Raw genomic sequence first — 19569 nt, 5'->3', positions numbered from 1 at the left:
ACTACCTAGCTTCCTCGATCTCTCGGGTCCCCGCTCCTTTTGACTTGCATTCTGCGTCTTCGACAAAGTAAACGAGGAGAAAGGACAAACCGGCTTCCCTCAGTTAAACAACCAGTCCTCACACCCCATTGGAAACCTGTGTCGCCTGCCATGGGAAGCCTCTGCTCCAAAGGCTCCAACCCAACCGAACCATTTGCGCATCCCGGCCGCGTCCTCGGAACAAACCCCAACCCGTCCCAGGCGCCCCGCGCCCCACTGCCGCACCAGGTCGACTCACAGGCCAACGCTGGGAGAACACTAGGCGGCAGCCAGGGGTCAAGTCGAGGGAACGATGATCCGCGGAATGCGGCTGCGCGGGCTGCGGAGGTTAGTAGTACTCATCATTCACCGTTACATTATATAATGTTTTCCCGTCCCCACCTCCCCAGGCTTGAACACTTTGTTTTTTTTATTTCGCCTTTCTTTTACCCTTTAGGATAAAAGTGTATTAATTTGTTCGCATCCCCTGCGTTTTCCCCCGCTTTAGGAACGAGCTGCCAAACAAGCTTCCGCAGCTAAAAAGGGAAAATTAAACTCTCGGCTTGCAGCGCAGAAGGCCCAGACTCGGAACGAAACACTGGATGAAACCAGTCGTCATAACCGCGCTACGAGGGAAGCGGACGCGGCCGAAGCTGTGAGAAGGTGGGATTGAACATATCTTTGAATATCTACGGTTATACTTTCCCGGCTTTGGTAGGACGATGCCTGCTCTTCTTTTTCTTTTTTCTTTCCCCCCCCCCCCAAAAACCTTCGAAAGCTTCTGCATTCCGCTTGTCACGTCAGGTGTTTTATGTTGTTCTTCTTCATCAATAGATTAAATGCGGCTGATTAGGTTCAACGTCATCCCTCATGTCCGTTGTTTTGCTTTATTTCCTTTGTGTGTTCCGGCTCTTCAGTGTATATATGACGATTTCATTCCCCTTCTTTTTTGATGTTGATACTCTGGCCCAACCCTTCCATGGCGTCTTGTGTTTTGGGACTTCTGTTCCTGAATTTCCTTTCTCTACGTCCCTATTTGACCTGTAACGTTTGGTTAGATGCTGCCTGATACCTTTTTAGTTCTAATTGATAAAACTATGAGCGTATTTTACGTACTTGAATTATTTTCAGAGCTTTATGATATGTCTTCGGGAGTAAACGTATAATGCATCTATGGATAGTCACCCTGTCATTGAAGGGCCACGCCACAAGCCGCAATTCGCATAGTTTGATAATGAAGCGCTGTTTGGAATGTTTGACTAAGAACAGGAAATAAATTTTTTGGTCATGAAATTTGGCCTAGAATCTATTATCTCGCTTACACATAATCTATCGTGAAAGTGAAGCTGGATAATTTTTTATATCACAGTCGGTAATGATGTCATTGACCAAAATTAGACGAGAAGTGTGCCATCTCTTTTTACAAGTCCTTGTTTCAATAAAGAAAAAGGAACCAGAGCCGCCGAATAGAGTCCAAATGCTAACACCAACAGCCTGAAAAGGCAACGGAACATTAAAAGTAAAGCGTTGAAAAAAAAAAAAAAAATTCAATAAGTTTTCTACACAACATTATACCTGCCACTGGCCGGAGCTCTAGCTTCACTGTCTGCAGCAGCAATAGTTCCTTCTTTTAAAAGACGCATGAGTTCCCGCATTGCATTGGTAACAACCAATTCTGTATCTCCTTCAACAAGAATGTATAGCTTGGGGTTCTCGCCCGGCTGAGGCTCTTTGCCTGCTGGGTAAAAGCTGCCTTTAGTTGTGATTGAGGTCCCTGTGGCCTCGAGGATTTTCGCAACATTCGTTCGGTTGGTGACAGCCCATCTTGCTTTCTCTGTAGTGACAGTATTGTTAGTTAAGCATATTTGAAGGGTGGATAGCAGAAAACTGAAAAACTAAAAATACTAAAGCAAATAGATAGGTACTTACGCGGAAAGTCGTTGATTTCTAGGGTGGCGTGGAACGCTCCAGCATCAGGACCCTTATTGTCGATGGGTACACCGGACCGCATGACGCCAGCCTTGTTCAACCGAGCATGGATATCGGCCACCGCGGAGCCAACTTTGTCGAGAGGATTATTTGAAGCGCACGTAGTAGGCTTTTCGGTTTTGTGAACCGTGATCTTGCCATCCAGATCAATCCCCTTGGGAACGCCTGGTGTTGGTGCCGGAATGGATGCAGCTTGGACGGCAGAGGCCGCCTTGGAAAATATATCTTCTTTCTTATCCTTCTTTCCCTCTTTTTCTTCTTCTTCACCTTCTTCACCAGTTTTGTACGTTTTCCGTTCACGGTTTCTAGCTGCATCACGTTCCTGGTCGAGACGCTCTAGTCCCTTCCCACCAAACCCAGAGCCACTTGCCTTCTCTTTTCCTGCTTTGACCTTTTCGATAAACGAATTGACCATTTTTTGTACGGCTTCAGGAACTTGTTGGCCGCTCTGTTTCAATGCTTTGGATATATCTACCGAATATCGTTCCTGGACTTCAGTCAAAAACGTCACTGCAGTTCCAGTGTTGCCCGCCCTCCCAGTTCGGCCAGCCCGGTGAACGTAGTCCTCGAGATGGTTGGGAGCGTCGTAGTTAATGACAAGTTTCAATTGTTTTACATCGAGGCCGCGAGCCGCAACTGAGGTCGCAATAAGTATAGGAAATACACCGGCCTTGAAGTCAGCTATTGTGGAGTCCCGATCAACTTGATCTTTACCTCCATGGATAGACATGCACGGGTAACCCTTGTGCATAAGGTCGCGGAGCAGACCATCCGCCGCTTCCTGCCGATCGACGAAGATCAAAGTGCGAGCGTCCTCGTTATTGTCATCTGCGTAAAGGTCACCGAGTAGAGCTAAGAGTCGCACAAATTTAGTATCTTCATTGCGGACTTCTACAATCTGTGTGATTTCTGGCGCAACAACGCTTCTTCCGCCAACGACAATTTCCACTGGTTTCGTTAACGTCTTTCGAGCAAGGGCTTCCATGTTGCGCGGGAAGGTGGCTGAGAACAAAACCGTTTGTCTCTGTGGCCGGACATTTCCCAGGATCTTCATCACCTGCGGCTCAAAGCCCATGTCAAACATTCGATCCGCCTCATCCAACACCACATATGTCACCCTCCGCAAATTCGTTACACGCCCAGCATTTGCAGCGAGAAGATCAATCATTCTTCCAGGCGTGCAGACGATAATTTCCGCCCCTCGTTTTAATTCAGCGATTTGATCCTTGATCGGGGCTCCTCCATATGCACAAACCGCTCGAAGATTCAACGCCTTTAGGAAAGGTTTGCATTCCTTATGAATTTGAGTTGCCAATTCCCGTGTTGGGGTCATTACCAGCCCTATCGGACCTTCCATGTTCTCTAGGGGCCGTTGATCTTTGATATGTCGGAACATGGGGAGCAGAAATGCGATAGTCTTGCCCGACCCGGTTTTGGCCACTCCTATTACATCCCTTCCTGACATGATTGCTGGAATTGCTTGAGATTGAATTGACGTTGGGTTTTCATAGTTAAGTTTCCGAATGACATCTAGTGTCTGGACTCCCAATCCACATTGGGACCATTTCTGCACGGGTTTCGGGACATCAACTCCACGTACTTTTATCCCATCAAGCTCCAGTCTCAAAGCTGCGACTTCCTCTTCCGTAAGCCCCGCTAAATCAACCGGCTCAGCATAAAATGCTTTACGGAACGGTTCGTAATTCATCTTTTCATGGTTCACCGGCGGTAAATCTTTCTTTTTTCTTGCTTTGCTAGTAATTGCTAGGAAATCATCTGCTTCCGGATCAATCGCGTTCATATCTACATCATCTTCGTCTCCAAATATTGCTTCAGGCTGTTGTTTTGATTTGGAGAATTTCGCCCCACTGCGACCATTTTGAGTCGGGTCAGATTTGGTAAGACCAGACATGAATGCATCTAGTGGGTCAGCTTCTTCTTCTTCTTCTTCTTCTTCTTCCTCCACGTCCATCGCGACAGGAGGAGCAGTGTCTCCAGCAGCATCTGGCATGGCAACATCGCCATTGGGACCGTTAGAGGCCGCGCCTTCAGGTAGAACATCGAGCTGAACCTGCCGGACAAGGCCTTGGCTTTGTAGTCGTTCCTCTCGCTTTTCTGCGGCTGCTCTTGCGGCAGCAGCATTCTCTTCCTCCGTTCCACCATCGTGGATATCAACATCGTCATCATCTTCATCAGCGCCATCGACTGCCCCGTTGGCATTTTGTTCGTTTACATCTTCCAATGGAGGATCGGGAAGCTTTGCTAGTTTCCGCTGTGTTGATTCCTCTTCACCAAAATCCAAAGCTCTCTTGGAAGAAGTTTTGTCTGTTTCTGAGACCGGTTTAACACCTAGGCCAAAGCCACTTATGGTTCCTCCGGCTTTCAGTGATGTTGCTGCTATTAAAAGAACTTAGCAAGTGAACTTGTAAAAAGCGGACAAGATGGAATAAAATGAAGGGAATGGAGGCTTACAAGAGATAGCACTTGCAGAAACAGAAGATTTGTTGGCCTTGCTCCCGGCAATCGAATGAGTGAATGGTGCAGAGGACGTAGAGATACTAGGGATGGCTATGTCATTGCCCAACAACGACGGTTCTGTAGATGATGCAGCAGCCTTTTTTGCAGTTGCCTTAGGTTCAAATTTTCCAGCATATGGGGTAGGTGCAGCTTCAGCCGTGGGAGAGATTGTTGCAGCATCGGGAGATGCGACCCCTTGAGGCAATGGGATCTTTTTATCAATCTCATCAAGAATACTCCTCGCCCCACCTGAAGCTGCAAGTTCCTTCTCTTTCCTCTCTCGCTCTGCTGCGACTTTTTCTTTCCAAGCTTGAAACTTCGCTCTCCTTTCAGCTTTTTTTTCCTCGTCGGTTTGTGCAGGAGTAGGCGCTGGCGTAGAGGGTTTCGAGGTCTGAAAAAAGGGATAAGCGTAAGCTCAAGAAATGTAAAAGGGGAGAGTGTGGCAACTGACCTCTTGGGATTTGACGCCAGAACCCTTGTTTGAAACTCGTTCTCTGCTATCGCCTCGTCTAGAATCGCGCCTGGAATCAGTAGAGTCGCCCCGTCTTCTTCGGGCCCGGTCACGGGAATCATCTCGCCTGCTTCGACGTTCTCTGTCGCGACTTCTCTGACGATAGTCTCTATCGTCGTCTCGATCACGGGATCGATATCCAGTTCTGGAATGGTCTCTTTTAGTGGGGCGATACGAGTCTTCGTCCCGGCGGTCGTCCCGGCGGTCATCGCGCGAACGGTCTCGTCTCCGATAAGAATTTCTCTCCCGATCGCGGTCACGATATCGCCTCTGTGGAAAGAGAAACATTAGTTATAGTACAAATGCCGCACATTGTGGTTTATAATAACTTACGTCAGGACTTCGTGACCTCCGATGTCCCTTCACCTCATCCCACCGACTTCTATCATTCCGGTCCTCATCCCTGCGGCTTCGTTTGAACGAGTGGGTGCTGCCTACAGGCGATGGTGAGCGAGTATCCCTAGCCATCTCGCAGGCCAAATTGTGAATGAGTAGGTATTACTGCTGGATAACTCCAATGATATGGAGTATGTTTTAACAGGGTTAGCTCTGCGCAAGGGAAGCGCACTTAAGTGTCCACCATAATGTTGACGGCGGACAAATGAACGTAATCTAGGTTGATTCTGCCGATACCTCCTGGAAATATATGGCCCTTTTTAAATCTCTTCACCTTTTTGCTCGACCTAAGATGTATGCGGTTGTAAGAGTGAAAGTCTTCTGTCGCCATCGAAATTGGAAGGTTGAGTCTTTTTGGAGCGGAACGGAGCATCATTCGATATCTTGGCAACGCTATCCTCAAACGGGCTAGTGGTTTCTGATACGGGGCTTTCCTCTTTTCGGCTGGACCTAAATAAACAAACCTCCTCGTTCATCCACGACTGCATCCTCTCATCAACAATCACATCATCGCCGCCATCTCTGAAAGGAGGTAATCCATTGTCAAAGGGCATTGCGCAACCTATACTGTGCAATTGTCTTTCTTTTCTGTCAACACTTGGCTAATACCTCATTGTCCCCCCGAAATATACTACTCCATTTAAAATGACTCTTGTTCTCTCGCGCCGTGGTCGTGTGCTCCTGACGTGTGCGAAGTTGGTTGAAGCAAAACCTGCTAGAGCTCGCGTGGCGCTTGGCAACTCTCTGGCATTATGTTCTTCTATCGGCTCTGTTCGAACACTCTCAGCATCGTGGAATTCCCGATTGTTCCATAACCCGCTGCCGATTCTCTTAAAGAAAACGTACGCGACATCGACTGGAACAGCAAAGGCTGACACTGCTGCTTCTAAGGCAGATTCCAAGCCGGTTAAAAAGAAAGCAGCAACCGCGAAAAAGCCTTCCAGGAAAACTGTAAAGAAGTCGACCAAGGCAAAACGCAAAACGAAATCCAAGGTCAAAGGTTCCCGCAAGCCGAATAAGCAGTTGACCGAAAAGCAGATGGAAATTTTGCGAAAGAAGAAGGTTAGAGAGGAGATCAAAAATTTGAAGGCTGTCGCACTGGATCCTCCGAAAGGCCTTCCGGAACTCCCTATCACGATCCTTCAACTACAACTGAAGCGGTTTGGGGCCGGTGCTGAAGCTTACAAGAATTTAAGTCCAGCTGAACGTGAGGTAGGATGAAATGCCCTGCACCTACCATTGCCAAATCCCTTTTGATGTGAAGTTACTAATTAGATCATTCAGCGTCTTATTCAGACTGCTCGATCGAACCGCGCTGGTAACAAAACCATGCTTCAAGACTGGGTGAGAAGGCACACCCCACTTCAGATCAAAAAGGCCAATGCCGCCCGCCAAAGGCTCCGCAAATTGCTCAAAACGACGAAGGGCTTCGGGAAAATATATGATGATAGACAGCTCAAGCGACCAGCTAATGCATACATGCATTTCATCAAGGAATTATTCGCAAGTGGAGAAATATCCCACAATGAACCGATGTCCAAGACTGCGGCCGCATGGCGAGGTATGACAGCGGGTGAAAAGGAGGTTCGTAAGATTTCTTTAATTTCAGATCCTTTTCCTTTTGTTATCCCCGATGTCAAATCCCCTACTTGCAGTCAAATCAACCTACTTTTATACAAATCTAACAGGAGTTTCAACAGAAATTTCAACAAATGGCACTTGAGAATAAGAACAAATACCTGCAGCAGTATAAATCCATTTATGGCATGGAACCCCCAAATCAGCCTAAGTCCCCAAGTCCTGCGTAAATGACACCTGGAACGAAATCCTGTAATTCTAGCACAGACTAAAACCAAGGTGGATGGCGGGCTACTGTTCTCCTTACGGTTTTCACTTATTCTCCCTATATTAGTTTTGAATTGGTCTTCCCCGAGCTCATTCCTACTATTCTCAAGCTGGCATTCGTCCATCGATATACTGAATACGTTCAGCTAGCTAGGCGCACTCCTTTGGTATCCATGTCTGTTATTGTCACTGGCGTCTTCTGTCAATACCATTGTTTAACGTTGTTTTCTGTATGGAGAAAGGGGAGATTAATTGTTTATGCTATTTGTTAGCCAGATGACATACACTGTTTAAATCCCCTAAGTCGACACGTGTCAACCTTGGGGGAGCAGCGCTTTAATTAAGCATTGTAAAGTCAACCAGGCCTTCTGAAGCGGATGGAATATGTACCACATGTCCATTTGCCTTTCTTGCATCCCTTCCTGCTCACGGCAATCGGGAAATGATAAGAGATGAAAGACTCACAGCTTCTGAGTATGTGATTGATGGATCTCGATGCATTAGTTCAGTGTTCGAACAGAGATCTTAGGGTCTGAGGGTCTTCTGTTTCTTCGCCAAACAATAATAAAAAATAAAAATTATTTGACCTCTTTGCAGGCAGAATAAGTAGCAGAAATTCTTCTCATATTGGCAGAAGTGTTTGTCTTCAATCTGACAGAATGGCAAGCCTGATCGATTGCAAAGGTTCCTAACTTCAAGAACGAGTATATGGGGAAGGGTCTGACACAGTCTTCAATCTCAGGTGTTACAATCTCATACAAAAGTAGATAAGTAATGTGTTACAAAGATTCATTTTCTTACACTTGTACCCGTGTGAAATTTCTAAACAAAATGTGAAGAAATACATGGACAACTGAGCTTCTGGATTCATTGAGAGGTATTTGAAGTCTCTGGATGTTTTTCTCTGTCATGAGGTTTAAGTTAACTAATGCTTCATTCAATGGAGGAAGAGTTGCTGATAGCTTGTCATATATAGTTACATGTCCCCGAGAAGTCATATTTTCAGCTTATAGTGAATTCCCAGAGCAAAAATCAGTAAGTGAAATCCTGCTTGAATCAATTGAAATTGAGCCCTTATAAATGAATATAAAGAATTTGAAACACGCCTCATAATATATGCATAGGTGGAAGCTTGAAATCAGAGTCAAGAGAACTCTTGAGCCTTGCCAGAGGGAAAAGGCAGGGGAGTAATAAAAGAGGCAATTGTTGCTCCATTGAAAAGACCCCGATAGTTCATTATTCAGGTTGTTCAGCGCAAAGGGGATCATTTTCTGCCTGCAGATTTGTCCGTGTCCTCGACTCTCCAGGAGCCCTCGAATCAGCCAAGCCTCTGATGAAAAAAGCACTGGTATCCACGTGAGGGCCCAGGAAGCAGATTGGTGTATATAAGTGAGAGAGTTTGTTCAAAATTCTGATCCGAAAGAGGCATCTGAGACGGCTGAAGTTCCAGCGGCAATTATTGCTGCAACAGTCGCTGTTGTGTTTCTTGCCTTCTTCTGACTTTATTATTTTTTCTTCTTCTTCTCCTGAACCCTCCCTCAATTGCCTATCAAGACGCGTTGAGCAGGCTGACCTGCGACCCTGCTAATCTTGATATGCAAGACCCGATTGGATCTATTTGAAGGCCAACCTTGGAAGAGCATGAAAATGGTGAGGGTATGAGAAGTCCTATTAGTTACATGTTTCCTTTCTACATATGTGGTGAAGAGATGCTAGTGAGACGCGGGGACATGACGAGGAGTTTAGCTGCCGAAGAAGAAAAAGCTGCCGAAGAAAAAAGAAAGCAATTCGAATGGTTGATTTCGGGGCGATGCCACTATCTGGGAAGTTGCTCGCATTTTTGCTGTGAGAAGGCATGTAGGAGGAAGGAATAAATATATCGTCGTTATATGGTGATTTCTATTATCGTTTTTTTAATGTTGCTAAGATGGTAATCGTTTTTGCTTGAGTCTCCGCCGGGTCTTAACTAGAGTTAGTTGCCCAGGCAGATCATAACAGAGCATTAGCCCCTTTTGAGAGTCGTCGCTAGGGAGTCCACCCCCGGCGGGCTTTACCTAAACTTGCTGCTGGCGCCCTCACACATCGCCAGCCACCAGAGCCTTTACCCAAGGTTGCAACCGGGAGGTCCAAGTCAATTGTTTCTCTTTGGGGTTTGTTTTGTATTTTCCTTCTATCCCACATGCGTCACGTTGAAGAAATGGGAGGGTTTGAACTATTAACATTTTCATATCTTGCCTTTTCTTCTTCTCCTTCTCCATCCCGCCTCCTTTGGCTTGGGATGCTTATCGATTAACACTCTAGCATTATTTTACTTTATTTTCTTCGTCTTTTTCTTTTATTTTCCTTTATTTTCTTTTTTATTTTTCCTTTTTCTAGCTATCTCGTGATTGATTAATTAGACGATCCGTACGATACACAGACAAAAAATAATTTAAGTCAAAGAGCAAGAAGAGAAAAAGCAAATACAACCATCAAGAACGACCAGCCTCAGCGACGAGCCAGAGAGAGAGAAGAGAAGAGAGCATTCGTCGCGATCCCAACCAGTCACTCGTCGTTTTCGCAGCAACTGGATTGTTCCTTGCGTGATATCAGCTCCGCGTATTCCCAATCATCATCCGCCCACACCCTCCCATTCATTCATCAGCCCACTTGGCCCAGTTTCCGACTTCCCACACCACCAACCGCTTCCAACCAGCATCGACTCAAGCCTGCAACACGGACTGGATAGGCGAATCCGAAATCTGATGCACCCGACTGTAGAAGGCTGGAACACCAACAAGAAGGGAGAGCATGGTTTCGGGGACCGGTGTGGTGACCGTTTTGCATACATAACGCAACTTTGATACAGCATCCACATCCAGCCGCACACTGACAGACGACAGAGACAAAAACTAGAACTAATCGTGAACTGCTTTGATTTTGCTCAGGGATCCTTGTGACCAGCCGCCAGTTCCAAGTTTAGTTACACCCTACACCAAAAAGCTGGGTTACCATCTCTCGTCCCATGGCTCTAACTACGACGCGTTGACGCCATTCTTCCTCCTCTCTCCGTTGGAGTAATTCATATCAATGTTGTCTTTGCTCTAGTCATCGGTTAGTTGTTGTAGCATTTTCATTTGATGGATCACACTCTGTTTCTGTATCCAACAAGAGTGTAGCTCACTGCATCAACGCGCGTTTTAATCAGATCGAACACCAGTCAGTGCCTTTGCGATATTTCTCCGTGTCAAGATTTGGAGTTCTTCAATTGGTATCCTGCAGGATCGCGACTCCGCCAGTCAAACTTGCAGGGGCTTGTTTAAGGACTTTGCGGCTCCCATCCCATTAAACCCACATCGAATATCTCAGCTTTTAACTGGTCCACTCCTTATAACCAGCGCATAAGCGGCAAAGAAAAGTTCGGAAGAAAATTAAGGAACAAAAAAACCGAGCCTTAGAGATTTTACAAGGAGATCTAACGACTCGGTTTAGTTAATCTGTCCTGAACGTCTGGATGGGTTGTGTCTTTAGTTATCGTACTATTATTTTCTGAATCTTCGGGGAAGAATCGGCACCACACAGCATCATTGTCCCGTAGTGTTAACCCCACCACCTCTTACCGCCTCTTCGCATCGTTACGTTCTCCAGTACGTGTTTTCCTTTCAAGAACGCCATCCATGACTTTAGAGAGAGCCCTACGCGCTAGCTCTATTGAAATTTGCAATCGGTATTGCGATGCTATATGCGTCTGGCGCACAGGCGCACAATCTGGGATCTACAAAAATCACTTTTTCAGTACTCCCCTCCCGCACCAAGTCAGAACTTATGAATAAGCATGCTTGGTGTACTGACGATATGGTAACGACACAAAATGAGTACGGCGGTCAAAATGCGAGTGGTAATCTTGAAGAGGTTTCTCTGGCAAAACGTACGGAAGTCGTGGTAAATCATGGATCAAAGCCGACGGTACGTATAGAACTTGATGCCAGTAATGTTACGCCGATGTTTATCTGTTTCAATGCTCTTCAATTTGTTACCATTGCTCTTGGTGATGGTCGCCTTTTACCTCTCATAACAGTAGCAACAGAACCTGCCGATTTGTTCTCTTGGTCATTGCCCGCGTATGAAATCGCTCTCGCATCTGGACCGATTTTTATTTCCTTCCCGTTGGCGGCTCGTGAAAAATTGTGGGATACGTACTCCTTTTGTTCAAATGCTTATCTGCACAGCTCCAGTTTTACGTCGCATATGCCGCATCTTTGAAGGCAGCGGCCTTGGTCGCCGAAATGCGACTCTTACTAGAATGTAACCCATCACCTCTTTCCGGCACTCCGCCTCCCCCTTACGATAAAGCAATTGCAGACATGCCTCCTGCATACATGAGTCAGGATGAATTTGCCCATTGCCGTGTTGACACGCCGGATTCCGCTCCCATAATTACCAGAGGAGTTCGAATATCAAGGAAGGACGGGCCATCATCCGGAAATCTTATAACACCCATATCAATCGACTTGAACGATTTGTCTAAATTTAGATCTCACGGGAAAAAGCAGAAAAAATCCCAAAAGAAGGTTGCTCAAGATAAGTGGAATGGCTCCGATAAAGGAGACGACAAAGGTAAGGCAGCGGGTGGAGCTGGCGACGGCGGAAATGGAGACGGCGGCAGTGGACATGGCGGGGCGGGGGGTAGCACTGGAGGCGGAGGTGGAGGAGATGATGGCGGAGATGGCGATGACGACTCGTGGGAGACAGGCGGTGGGAAGAAAAAGAAGAACAAGAAAAATAAGAAGGAAGAGGAAGAGGAAAGAGAACAAAAAGAAAAGGAAGAAGCGGAGCGAAAGTCAAAAGAGGATGAAAAGAAAGCAAAAGAAGCTGAGGATATGGCTGCCTCTGCCGCAGCAGCTGATAATGCTGGAAATTCACTCAGTTGGGTTGATGATGTGCCTGCTGCCAATGTGGAAAACGACTGGGGTGGATATACGACGAAGAAGAAGAAGGGGAAAAAGAACAAGGTATGTCACAGGATCACTATTGTTCACCCAAGGAGGACAGTCACTAATTACTGGTCAGACTGCTGATCCTCCACCGGCTGAAAAACCACCTCCCCACTCTTTGCAGGATATAAATGCAGACGCAGGTGCTCCCCAGCTCAACTTATCTTTTGATGCTGGTGTTGATACGAACAAGTCTATGGGATTTAACTTTGGCGGCTGGGCAAATAATTGGAATACCGGCGGTACCCTTAACCTGAGTCTTGAAGATAACAAAAAGAACAAACTAGATGACGAGAAGAAAGAAGATGGTTTTGGCTCCATTAATGCTTGGGCTCCCGAAGGGAAAAAAGGGGGGGGAAAGGATACATTCAGCTTCAGCAACGCGAACGACAACGATACCTCCACGGGTGATGCAAACACCGATGAGAAGAAAACAGAGGACGATCGCAGGGGCTTCGCTGTCATCAGCATGAAGGACAAGAGAAAGAAAAAGGGCATCCCTCCTATCGAAAATCTTGCATCTAATCCTGTTCCTGCTCCCGACCCTGAACCTGCCGTCGAATTGGCCACCTGGTCCACGTCGACGAAAAAGGACAAGATGAAGAAGGGAGCAAATACCCTTGATCTCACTGAAGAGGTGGCAAAAGAGCCCGACCCCGTAGTCGAACCTGCTGGCGACTTTACGGTTGAAGATAGTGGATGGGATGATGGGTGGGGAAAGAAAAGCAAGAAGGCAAAGGCAAAGGCTGCCGAAGCAGCACCCAAGAAACCTGACCCCCCACCAGAACCTGCTACGGAGGACACCTGTGCTTCGGTCTCCCGCAGGAAGGATAAGAAAAAGGAAGTTCCCGAACCTCCACCTGAACCAGTGCCAGATGCTAAGGCGGAACCAGAGGATGATTTGGATTGGGCGACACAAGTTAGCAAAAAGGACATGAAGAAGAAGAAGAAGGGAAAATTAGAAGCTGAGAACTCCCCTGCTCCTCCACCTGTTGCAGAGCCTGATCTTATCAATGGCTGGGCAAGTGTCACTACTTCAATGAAGAGGAAGGGTAAGAAGGGTGTTGCTGTTGTGGAGGAAGCTCCGGTTGAACCGCCACCACCCGCACCAGAACCTGAACACCAACCAGAGGCGAACTCTTGTGATAATTGGGGTAAGTTCATAGCGACTTCCAAGAAAAAGAAGGGTAAGAAAGGAGCCACAATGGCAGCGGCAGCAGCGGTAGTGGTAGTTGTAGAAGAGGAAGAAAACATAACTGAGGAGCTGCCTGCTCCCCTACACAAACATGAACTCCAGTCGGAAGCCCTTGATGATGGAGGTGCGTTTACAACGAATTCCAAAAGAAAGAAGGGCAAGAAAGGAGCTGTCGTAGAAGATTTGCCTCCGGAACCACCACTCACTGCAACAGGACCCGAACCTGAATCCGTGGATGATTGGGGTGGAGTTTCAACGAGCAAAAAGAAGAAAGGGAAAAAGAATATTGCCGTGGAGGTTGTTCTCAAAGCCGTCGAAGAGACACCAGCACCAGCACCTTGTCCCGAGCCTGTTGATGAATGGGCTGAGTTTTCAGGAGGGAAGAAAAAGAAGGGCAAGAAGAATACACTCATGGAGCCGGTGGGGGAGGCTCCAGCACCTGCTCCAGCGACTGAACATGAGCCTGTTGTTACCTGGGGAACTGCCTCTTCCAAAAACGAGGGTAAGAAAGGAGCAGTAGTAGAGCCATTGCCTACAAACCCGCTTCCAGAACCCGAACACAAGCCCGAAGGTAATCCAGAGTTTGATCCCCTTGACGACTTGGAATTCACCACCACTACTAAAAAAGGAAAGAAAGGTAAGAAAGGTGATGTTGTAGAGGGAACTAAACAGGACGTCAAAAATCCGGCTACGGTCCCTGAAACTGACATCTGGGCCACTACCACGTCCAAAAAGGACAAGAAAAAGAGCAAGGTATCAAATATTGAAGCACCTGCTCCTGAGCTAACTCCTGGCGGAGAAAACCTTGATTGGCTTAAAGATGACTATGGCGATGGCGGCAAAGTCACTAAGGTTGACTCCAAAATTTCCAAGGCTAGTGGTGGCTCAGGTGGACACGGAGATGATTGGAGCATTGGTGGTTGGAGTTTCGGAAGTAAGAAAAAGGATAAGAAGAAGGCAGCAGTCGTTGAAGATCCGAACCTCGTTTCTGAACCGCCAGCTGTCATTGAAGCAACTTCTACCGGCGCCAATGAAGCCACTTCTGGCGGAAAGGAAATTAAAAAGGATAAGAAAGTGAGAAAGGATATAATACTAGAAGAAAAAGCCAAAGATCCTAAGTTCCAAAATAACCCCACTGCCGCGGATGATGACTTCCTTGGTTGGGCTGATACTACCCCAACCAGTAGAAAAATCAAGAAAAAGGGAGCTTCCGTGACGAAGGTGCCCGAAGAATCTCTCCCACCCCCTCCCCCACCCGCTTCGGAGGCGCCTGAACCTCTAGCTGCCGATAGCTGGGCATTCTGGGGATTGTCAAAGAGTGCCAAGGATAAAAAGGGCAAAAAGAACAATTTTTTAGAGCCGGAGCCTGGACCACTTCCTGAGGTTGAAGGCCTGGATCCCTGGTCAGGGCTGTCTGCGAAAGACAAGCAAAAGAAGGAAATGGAAGCCAAGAAGAAACCTGCTACCGTCGCCCCCTCTGCCGAACCCAAAAATAAAGATGTTGTCTCTACGGATCTTGTCAGGTCTCCCGGTCTGGATGACAACTCATGGTGGGGAATACCCGCAGATAAAAAGAAGGGAAAAATAGGAAAAGATGCCAACGAACCTCCCCCACCGGCACCCACACCTCCAGTTCAAGAACTTGACACCGAAATGATTGCAGTTGACGTTGATGGCAATGATGCGTGGGGCGCATTCACTGGTTCTGGATCCAAGATCACGAAAGCAAAGAAACCATCAATCTCTCGCACAACTACAACCACGTCGAAATTATCCAAAGTCGAGAACAGTAAATCAAGCAAGCCTAAATCCAGAGGCCTTGAGGTTGTGGATATCACTGACGAGCCCAAGAAGATGGAAGAACCTGGTGCTGTAGACTGCGATGCAGCCAAGGGAGTTAAAAGTTTCTGGGGAAGTTTTGGTACTGCTCCAGCTTCCACTCCCAGCAAGTCTAAAACCCCGCAAATAACTGAGGAAGGGATTGAAACAGTAGTAGAAATGGCCAAGGATAAATCTAACATGGACGGCAGTAAAAAGAGCGCAAAGAAAAATAACAAAACTGCGCTTGATGATCTTATTGATATTCATGCAGGCGAGCTCGAAGCGACTAGCGCGACCACAGCTGACAAAGAAAGCGCGCCAAGCGCGCCACCAAAGACAACCACGACGACACTCACGACTGGCACCAAGGTTACTGGCAAAACCTCAGTCGCAGAGCGGATTAGGTTACTTGAGCAAAGTAAAAAGCGCGAAAAAGAGGCAGCTAAGGAAAAGGAGAAACTCAAAGAGAAAGAAAAGGTCGTTGTGCAAACTGGTGTTCCCCAGCAGCCAGTTTCCCCACCTGACCTCAAACCGATCGTAGAGCCAGTCGCGTATGATCCTCTCCCATCAAAAAAGGCATCAGTTTCATCAAAAAGAAAAGCAACAACGGTGCCAAGTAAGTCCACGTCAAAGAAAAAGGGTGCTACTGCGGCCACTACTGCCACGCTTCTCGACGAATCAAATACTCCACGCGACTCCGTTCCAGGCAGCTTTCCCGGCGCATTTGACGATGGTTTAATTGATATCATCGACTTGGCTCCTGCTCCTGCACCAGGACCTGTGAAATCGCATCCTGTCAAAGCTCCAAAGGCGGGTACAAAGCCTTCTACGGCCACCAAGGTTTCCACCGATAAAATGGCGACCCCTCATCCACCACCTCCAGCCACAGCTCCTGATGAAAGCAAAGATTCTGAAGCTACTCCGAATCGCGCCACATCCAAACCTGTTAAAAAGGAACGTGCGCGCGTTGAACGTACCGCTGGGGCTTCTTCATGGGGCTTCTGGGGTGCTTCACCAAAGAGACCTGTAAAAAAAGAAACCAAGCCCAAAGAAGAGGCCAATTCTTCTCCCCATACCATGAAAAAGGCAAAGGAAACGGTTCCTCCCACTTTGGCTAGGTCGAAATCCACTGCTTCGAAAAGGGATAAGCCTATGGTCGGAGAAAAGGATGTTGAAAAGTCGTCTGGTTCTGACAAGGAGAAACACACATCCGCTACTGTTCGCCCTTCACGACACAGCAGAGGAATGAATTTTCCTAATTTTATGCTGGGGGGTGCGCCGCCTGCTAGAACCAAGTCAATCAAACGAAATGGTGCCTCAGTTTCGATGCCTAGCTCTAGACATCCTTCAGTTGACATCGATGACTCAGGAATTCTTTCTCCGAATGACAATCATGCGGAAATTTTGGGGAAGGCTGCAAAACTTATGGGTGTGAACGGTGTGAAGACTCCAAGAAGCGAACTCAAGGGCAAAAAGTGCCTCTCAAGTAAGTTGTGTGCATTTATTCGAATACGCTGCTCACCCCGCGTGCACACTTTCTAATATCATATATTATAGAAGTTCCTGATCCATACGCTATTGATGACGATGATGACTTGGTTATGGTCAACGGAGGCGACGAACCTGCAGCGATTTCACCAAAAGAGACGCCAAAGGACTCGAAACTTCGTCGACATAAATCCAAACATGAGGTGAGGAATTTGAGTCCCTCGTGTATTTCTCCGATGTCTGTTCGTGCGCTTCGATTAATTATGCTAATATACTATGGATCATTAGCCAAAACCAAAAAGAGCAGATGATGATATTGTCATAGTTGAGCCAGACTCTTCTGGCCGTCCTGACGTAGTTTCTGGCCCGGAGGATTTGGCCTTCGTCATTGGCACGCCTAAAGAACGTTTACCGTTGAAGCGATCAAACACCACTACTCCCAAAAAATCCGAGGGCTTTTTAGGGTTATTTGGCTCATTTCGCAAGCCGGCGACGCGACCAGACTATTCGCGGCCACGATATAGTCGAGGCGAAGATTTGAGAATTGCTGAAACTGACAAGGAAGAGACCCGTCGCCCTCGACGAGAAAAACGACGATCAACTAAGGTAGAGACAGATGGTGAAGGGTTTACAACTGATGCAGCTCCCACAACGGAAGCGGAAGACGCGGAAGCCAGAAAAGCCGAACGAAGAACTCGTCGTTTGTCAAAGCATGCGGAACAGGAGGCGCGAGAAGTTGTAGACAAAGACGCCGAAGAACGGCGTGCAAAGAGACGGGAAGCTGAGCGGGCGAGGAGTTACGAAGCATGGGAAAGACAAGCAAGAGAAGACGAAGAACGAGAACAACGACGTCGTGAGGAGAAGAGAGCTCGTCGAGCAGCGCTGGAGTTAGAGGGAAAACAACGCGAGGAAGAACGCAGAGAAATGGAGGCAAAACGTCGTGTAAAACAAGCAGAGGAACTCGAAGAAGAGAGCAAAAGGATACGATTTGAACGCCGTAGATCACATATGGAGAAACCTCGAGACAAATATTCTTACAATGAATATGGCATGGATCATCGTCGCCATCGTTCCCATCGTTCTGGTGACGAAACTGCCAAATCTCGACGGCGGAAGTCTTCTGCCATACCTGGAGAAGAGTATTACACTTCTAGCAATGTCCGCCCATTGCATCGTGCTTCTACCGTACCGTATCCTGGTCTCGCGGGTAGCGGGAAGGAGAAAACGTCATTGTGGTTAAATTCTCAGTTAACTAACCCTCCAGAAGTGCCTCCCATTGTCCCCACTGTCATCGACATTCCTGCTCCCGCAGGAGACCCTCACGTCCATTCCCTATCATCCGAAGATGAAGCCAGGCGAGCAACTCGACGCAAGGCGCGACGACATTCCAAGTACAATGGCCTCGATGATGCCGAACTTGCAGATAGACGAGCTAGACATCGAGAACTTCCGCATTCAGTTCGCGAACCGCTCAAGAGCAGCGAAGGCAGTGGCGAAGGCGATCGATACGGTGATCGTTATGGTGATCGCTATGCCTCCGACCACCACCGCCATTTATCATATGGCAATGGGACTTCGAAACGATCCAGTTGGTTCAAGAAAATTACCAATTTGTAGTTGAGCTCCTGGCGCACGACTCGAATTGGATTTCAATGAATTCCTCCTGTTTAGATCTGATTTTATTGGAACTCTTCTCTTTTGGCTTTGCGAATTCTTCTTAACCATTTGTCATACATTCACTCGCAGGACGAGTTCGGGCAATGCAGCATCTTGGCTGGCGTCCTTGGAGCCAAACTTGGATCTAAGCTGTTACTAGTCGGGATGTTTTGCTTCATGTATCATGAAATTTTTGGAGCGCCGTTTGGCGCTGGTTTAATTATTTTGATTGCTTTATTGTTTCCCCCCCCACCAATTCATTGTTGTTTTTCTCTTTGGAGATTCCCACTCTGCGTCTCAGTTCTGCTATGCGGTGCGGCCGGTCAATTACTTGATCCTTTATTGAATCTATCCATGTTAGTTTTCCATTCCTCTTGACGTTGTTTTTTCTTGGTTTGTTATTTATGCTCTTTCACGAAATACCCCTTTCCATCCATTTTTCTCGCGTATATATATGACTTATGCCCCTCATCTCTTAACCCGTGTTTTTACCATAGTTCGATTGTTTTGTGTATTTTTTTATGTGCATCTATCCCCTTACATATCTGGGATACTTAGTTGTTCACTGATTTCTCTTACCTAACTCACTCTCGTATTATTTGAATTCAATTCTCTGGTATACTTCTTGGTTTGGGATGTGACTACATTTCTTCATCATTTGCATTATTATTCACTAGCTCCGCAGTCGGCTAGTGGGTCGGGGTTCGGATTCAATGGGCATGCACTAGGTTGATGGGGGGGTTGGTAATTGTCGGGCAAGTTGTGAGTGTCTGCTTAGTGCCCTGAATGTACCTCATTGTCTGAATAATTAAACGTATTGAATTGTTTAAAAATTGCTGCATTTCAATTTTGAGAACATCACCAGAATACTCTATTCATGCTCTTTCGATGTAGTAGCAGGTTGCCAAGTACAAAGCATAGGTATAAAAGAAAATACAAGCAAACATAAAAGCGGGAACAGAACGTCATAAATAGCCATTTTCAAGAAGAGACTGAAAAACAGATATAACATAGAAATTCCCACCGCTACGCCATATAATCATGCAATTCAAGGCCCGCAAACGAATTTCCTTGTTCTGAATTCACGAAAAAAGGAGATATCGCCCATATTAAAGAAAGCTCCTCATATCAAAAGATGAACAGGTAGTTTAGGAACGATT

The 19569-nt window shown here is 46.9% G+C and overlaps 5 protein-coding genes across 5 annotated transcripts; 3 read left to right on the top strand and 2 right to left on the bottom strand.

Annotated features, from left to right (window-relative positions):
* Positions 1-150: 150 nt before the first annotated feature.
* PAAG_02841 (hypothetical protein) lies at positions 151-691 on the top strand (the record flags this gene model as incomplete). Its single annotated transcript, XM_002795319.2, has 2 exons — positions 151-366; positions 527-691. 2 exons carry the CDS (start codon positions 151-153, stop codon positions 689-691), a joined length of 381 nt encoding a protein of 126 aa, XP_002795365.1.
* An 886-nt stretch (positions 692-1577) lies between these two features.
* On the bottom strand, positions 1578-5503 carry PAAG_02840 (pre-mRNA-processing ATP-dependent RNA helicase prp5; the record flags this gene model as incomplete). The annotated part of the gene is made up of 5 exons (XM_015844772.1): positions 1578-1852; positions 1948-4404; positions 4480-4915; positions 4976-5305; positions 5369-5503. 5 exons carry the CDS (start codon positions 5501-5503, stop codon positions 1578-1580), a joined length of 3633 nt encoding a protein of 1210 aa, XP_015701850.1.
* A 215-nt stretch (positions 5504-5718) lies between these two features.
* On the bottom strand, positions 5719-5985 carry PAAG_11557 (hypothetical protein; the record flags this gene model as incomplete). Its single annotated transcript, XM_015847187.1, has 1 exon — positions 5719-5985. The coding sequence occupies one exon, from the start codon at positions 5983-5985 to the stop codon at positions 5719-5721; it is 267 nt and encodes an 88-aa protein (XP_015703211.1).
* Positions 5986-6076: 91 nt separating this feature from the next.
* On the top strand, positions 6077-7239 carry PAAG_02839 (hypothetical protein; the record flags this gene model as incomplete). The annotated part of the gene is made up of 3 exons (XM_002795317.2): positions 6077-6643; positions 6716-7015; positions 7132-7239. 3 exons carry the CDS (start codon positions 6077-6079, stop codon positions 7237-7239), a joined length of 975 nt encoding a protein of 324 aa, XP_002795363.1.
* A 3751-nt stretch (positions 7240-10990) lies between these two features.
* Positions 10991-18370, top strand: PAAG_02838 (hypothetical protein; the record flags this gene model as incomplete). The annotated part of the gene is made up of 5 exons (XM_015844771.1): positions 10991-11221; positions 11485-12267; positions 12326-16751; positions 16823-16956; positions 17042-18370. The coding sequence occupies 5 exons, from the start codon at positions 10991-10993 to the stop codon at positions 18368-18370; spliced, it is 6903 nt and encodes a 2300-aa protein (XP_015701849.1).
* Positions 18371-19569: the final 1199 nt, after the last annotated feature.

The sequence above is a fragment of the Paracoccidioides lutzii genome (genome assembly GCF_000150705.2).
Source record: "Paracoccidioides lutzii Pb01 unplaced genomic scaffold supercont2.6, whole genome shotgun sequence".
Lineage (NCBI taxonomy): Eukaryota > Fungi > Ascomycota > Eurotiomycetes > Onygenales > Ajellomycetaceae > Paracoccidioides > Paracoccidioides lutzii.
The sequence above is the reverse complement of the archived record's forward strand: the minus strand, read 5'-3'. Positions and strand labels throughout refer to the sequence as shown.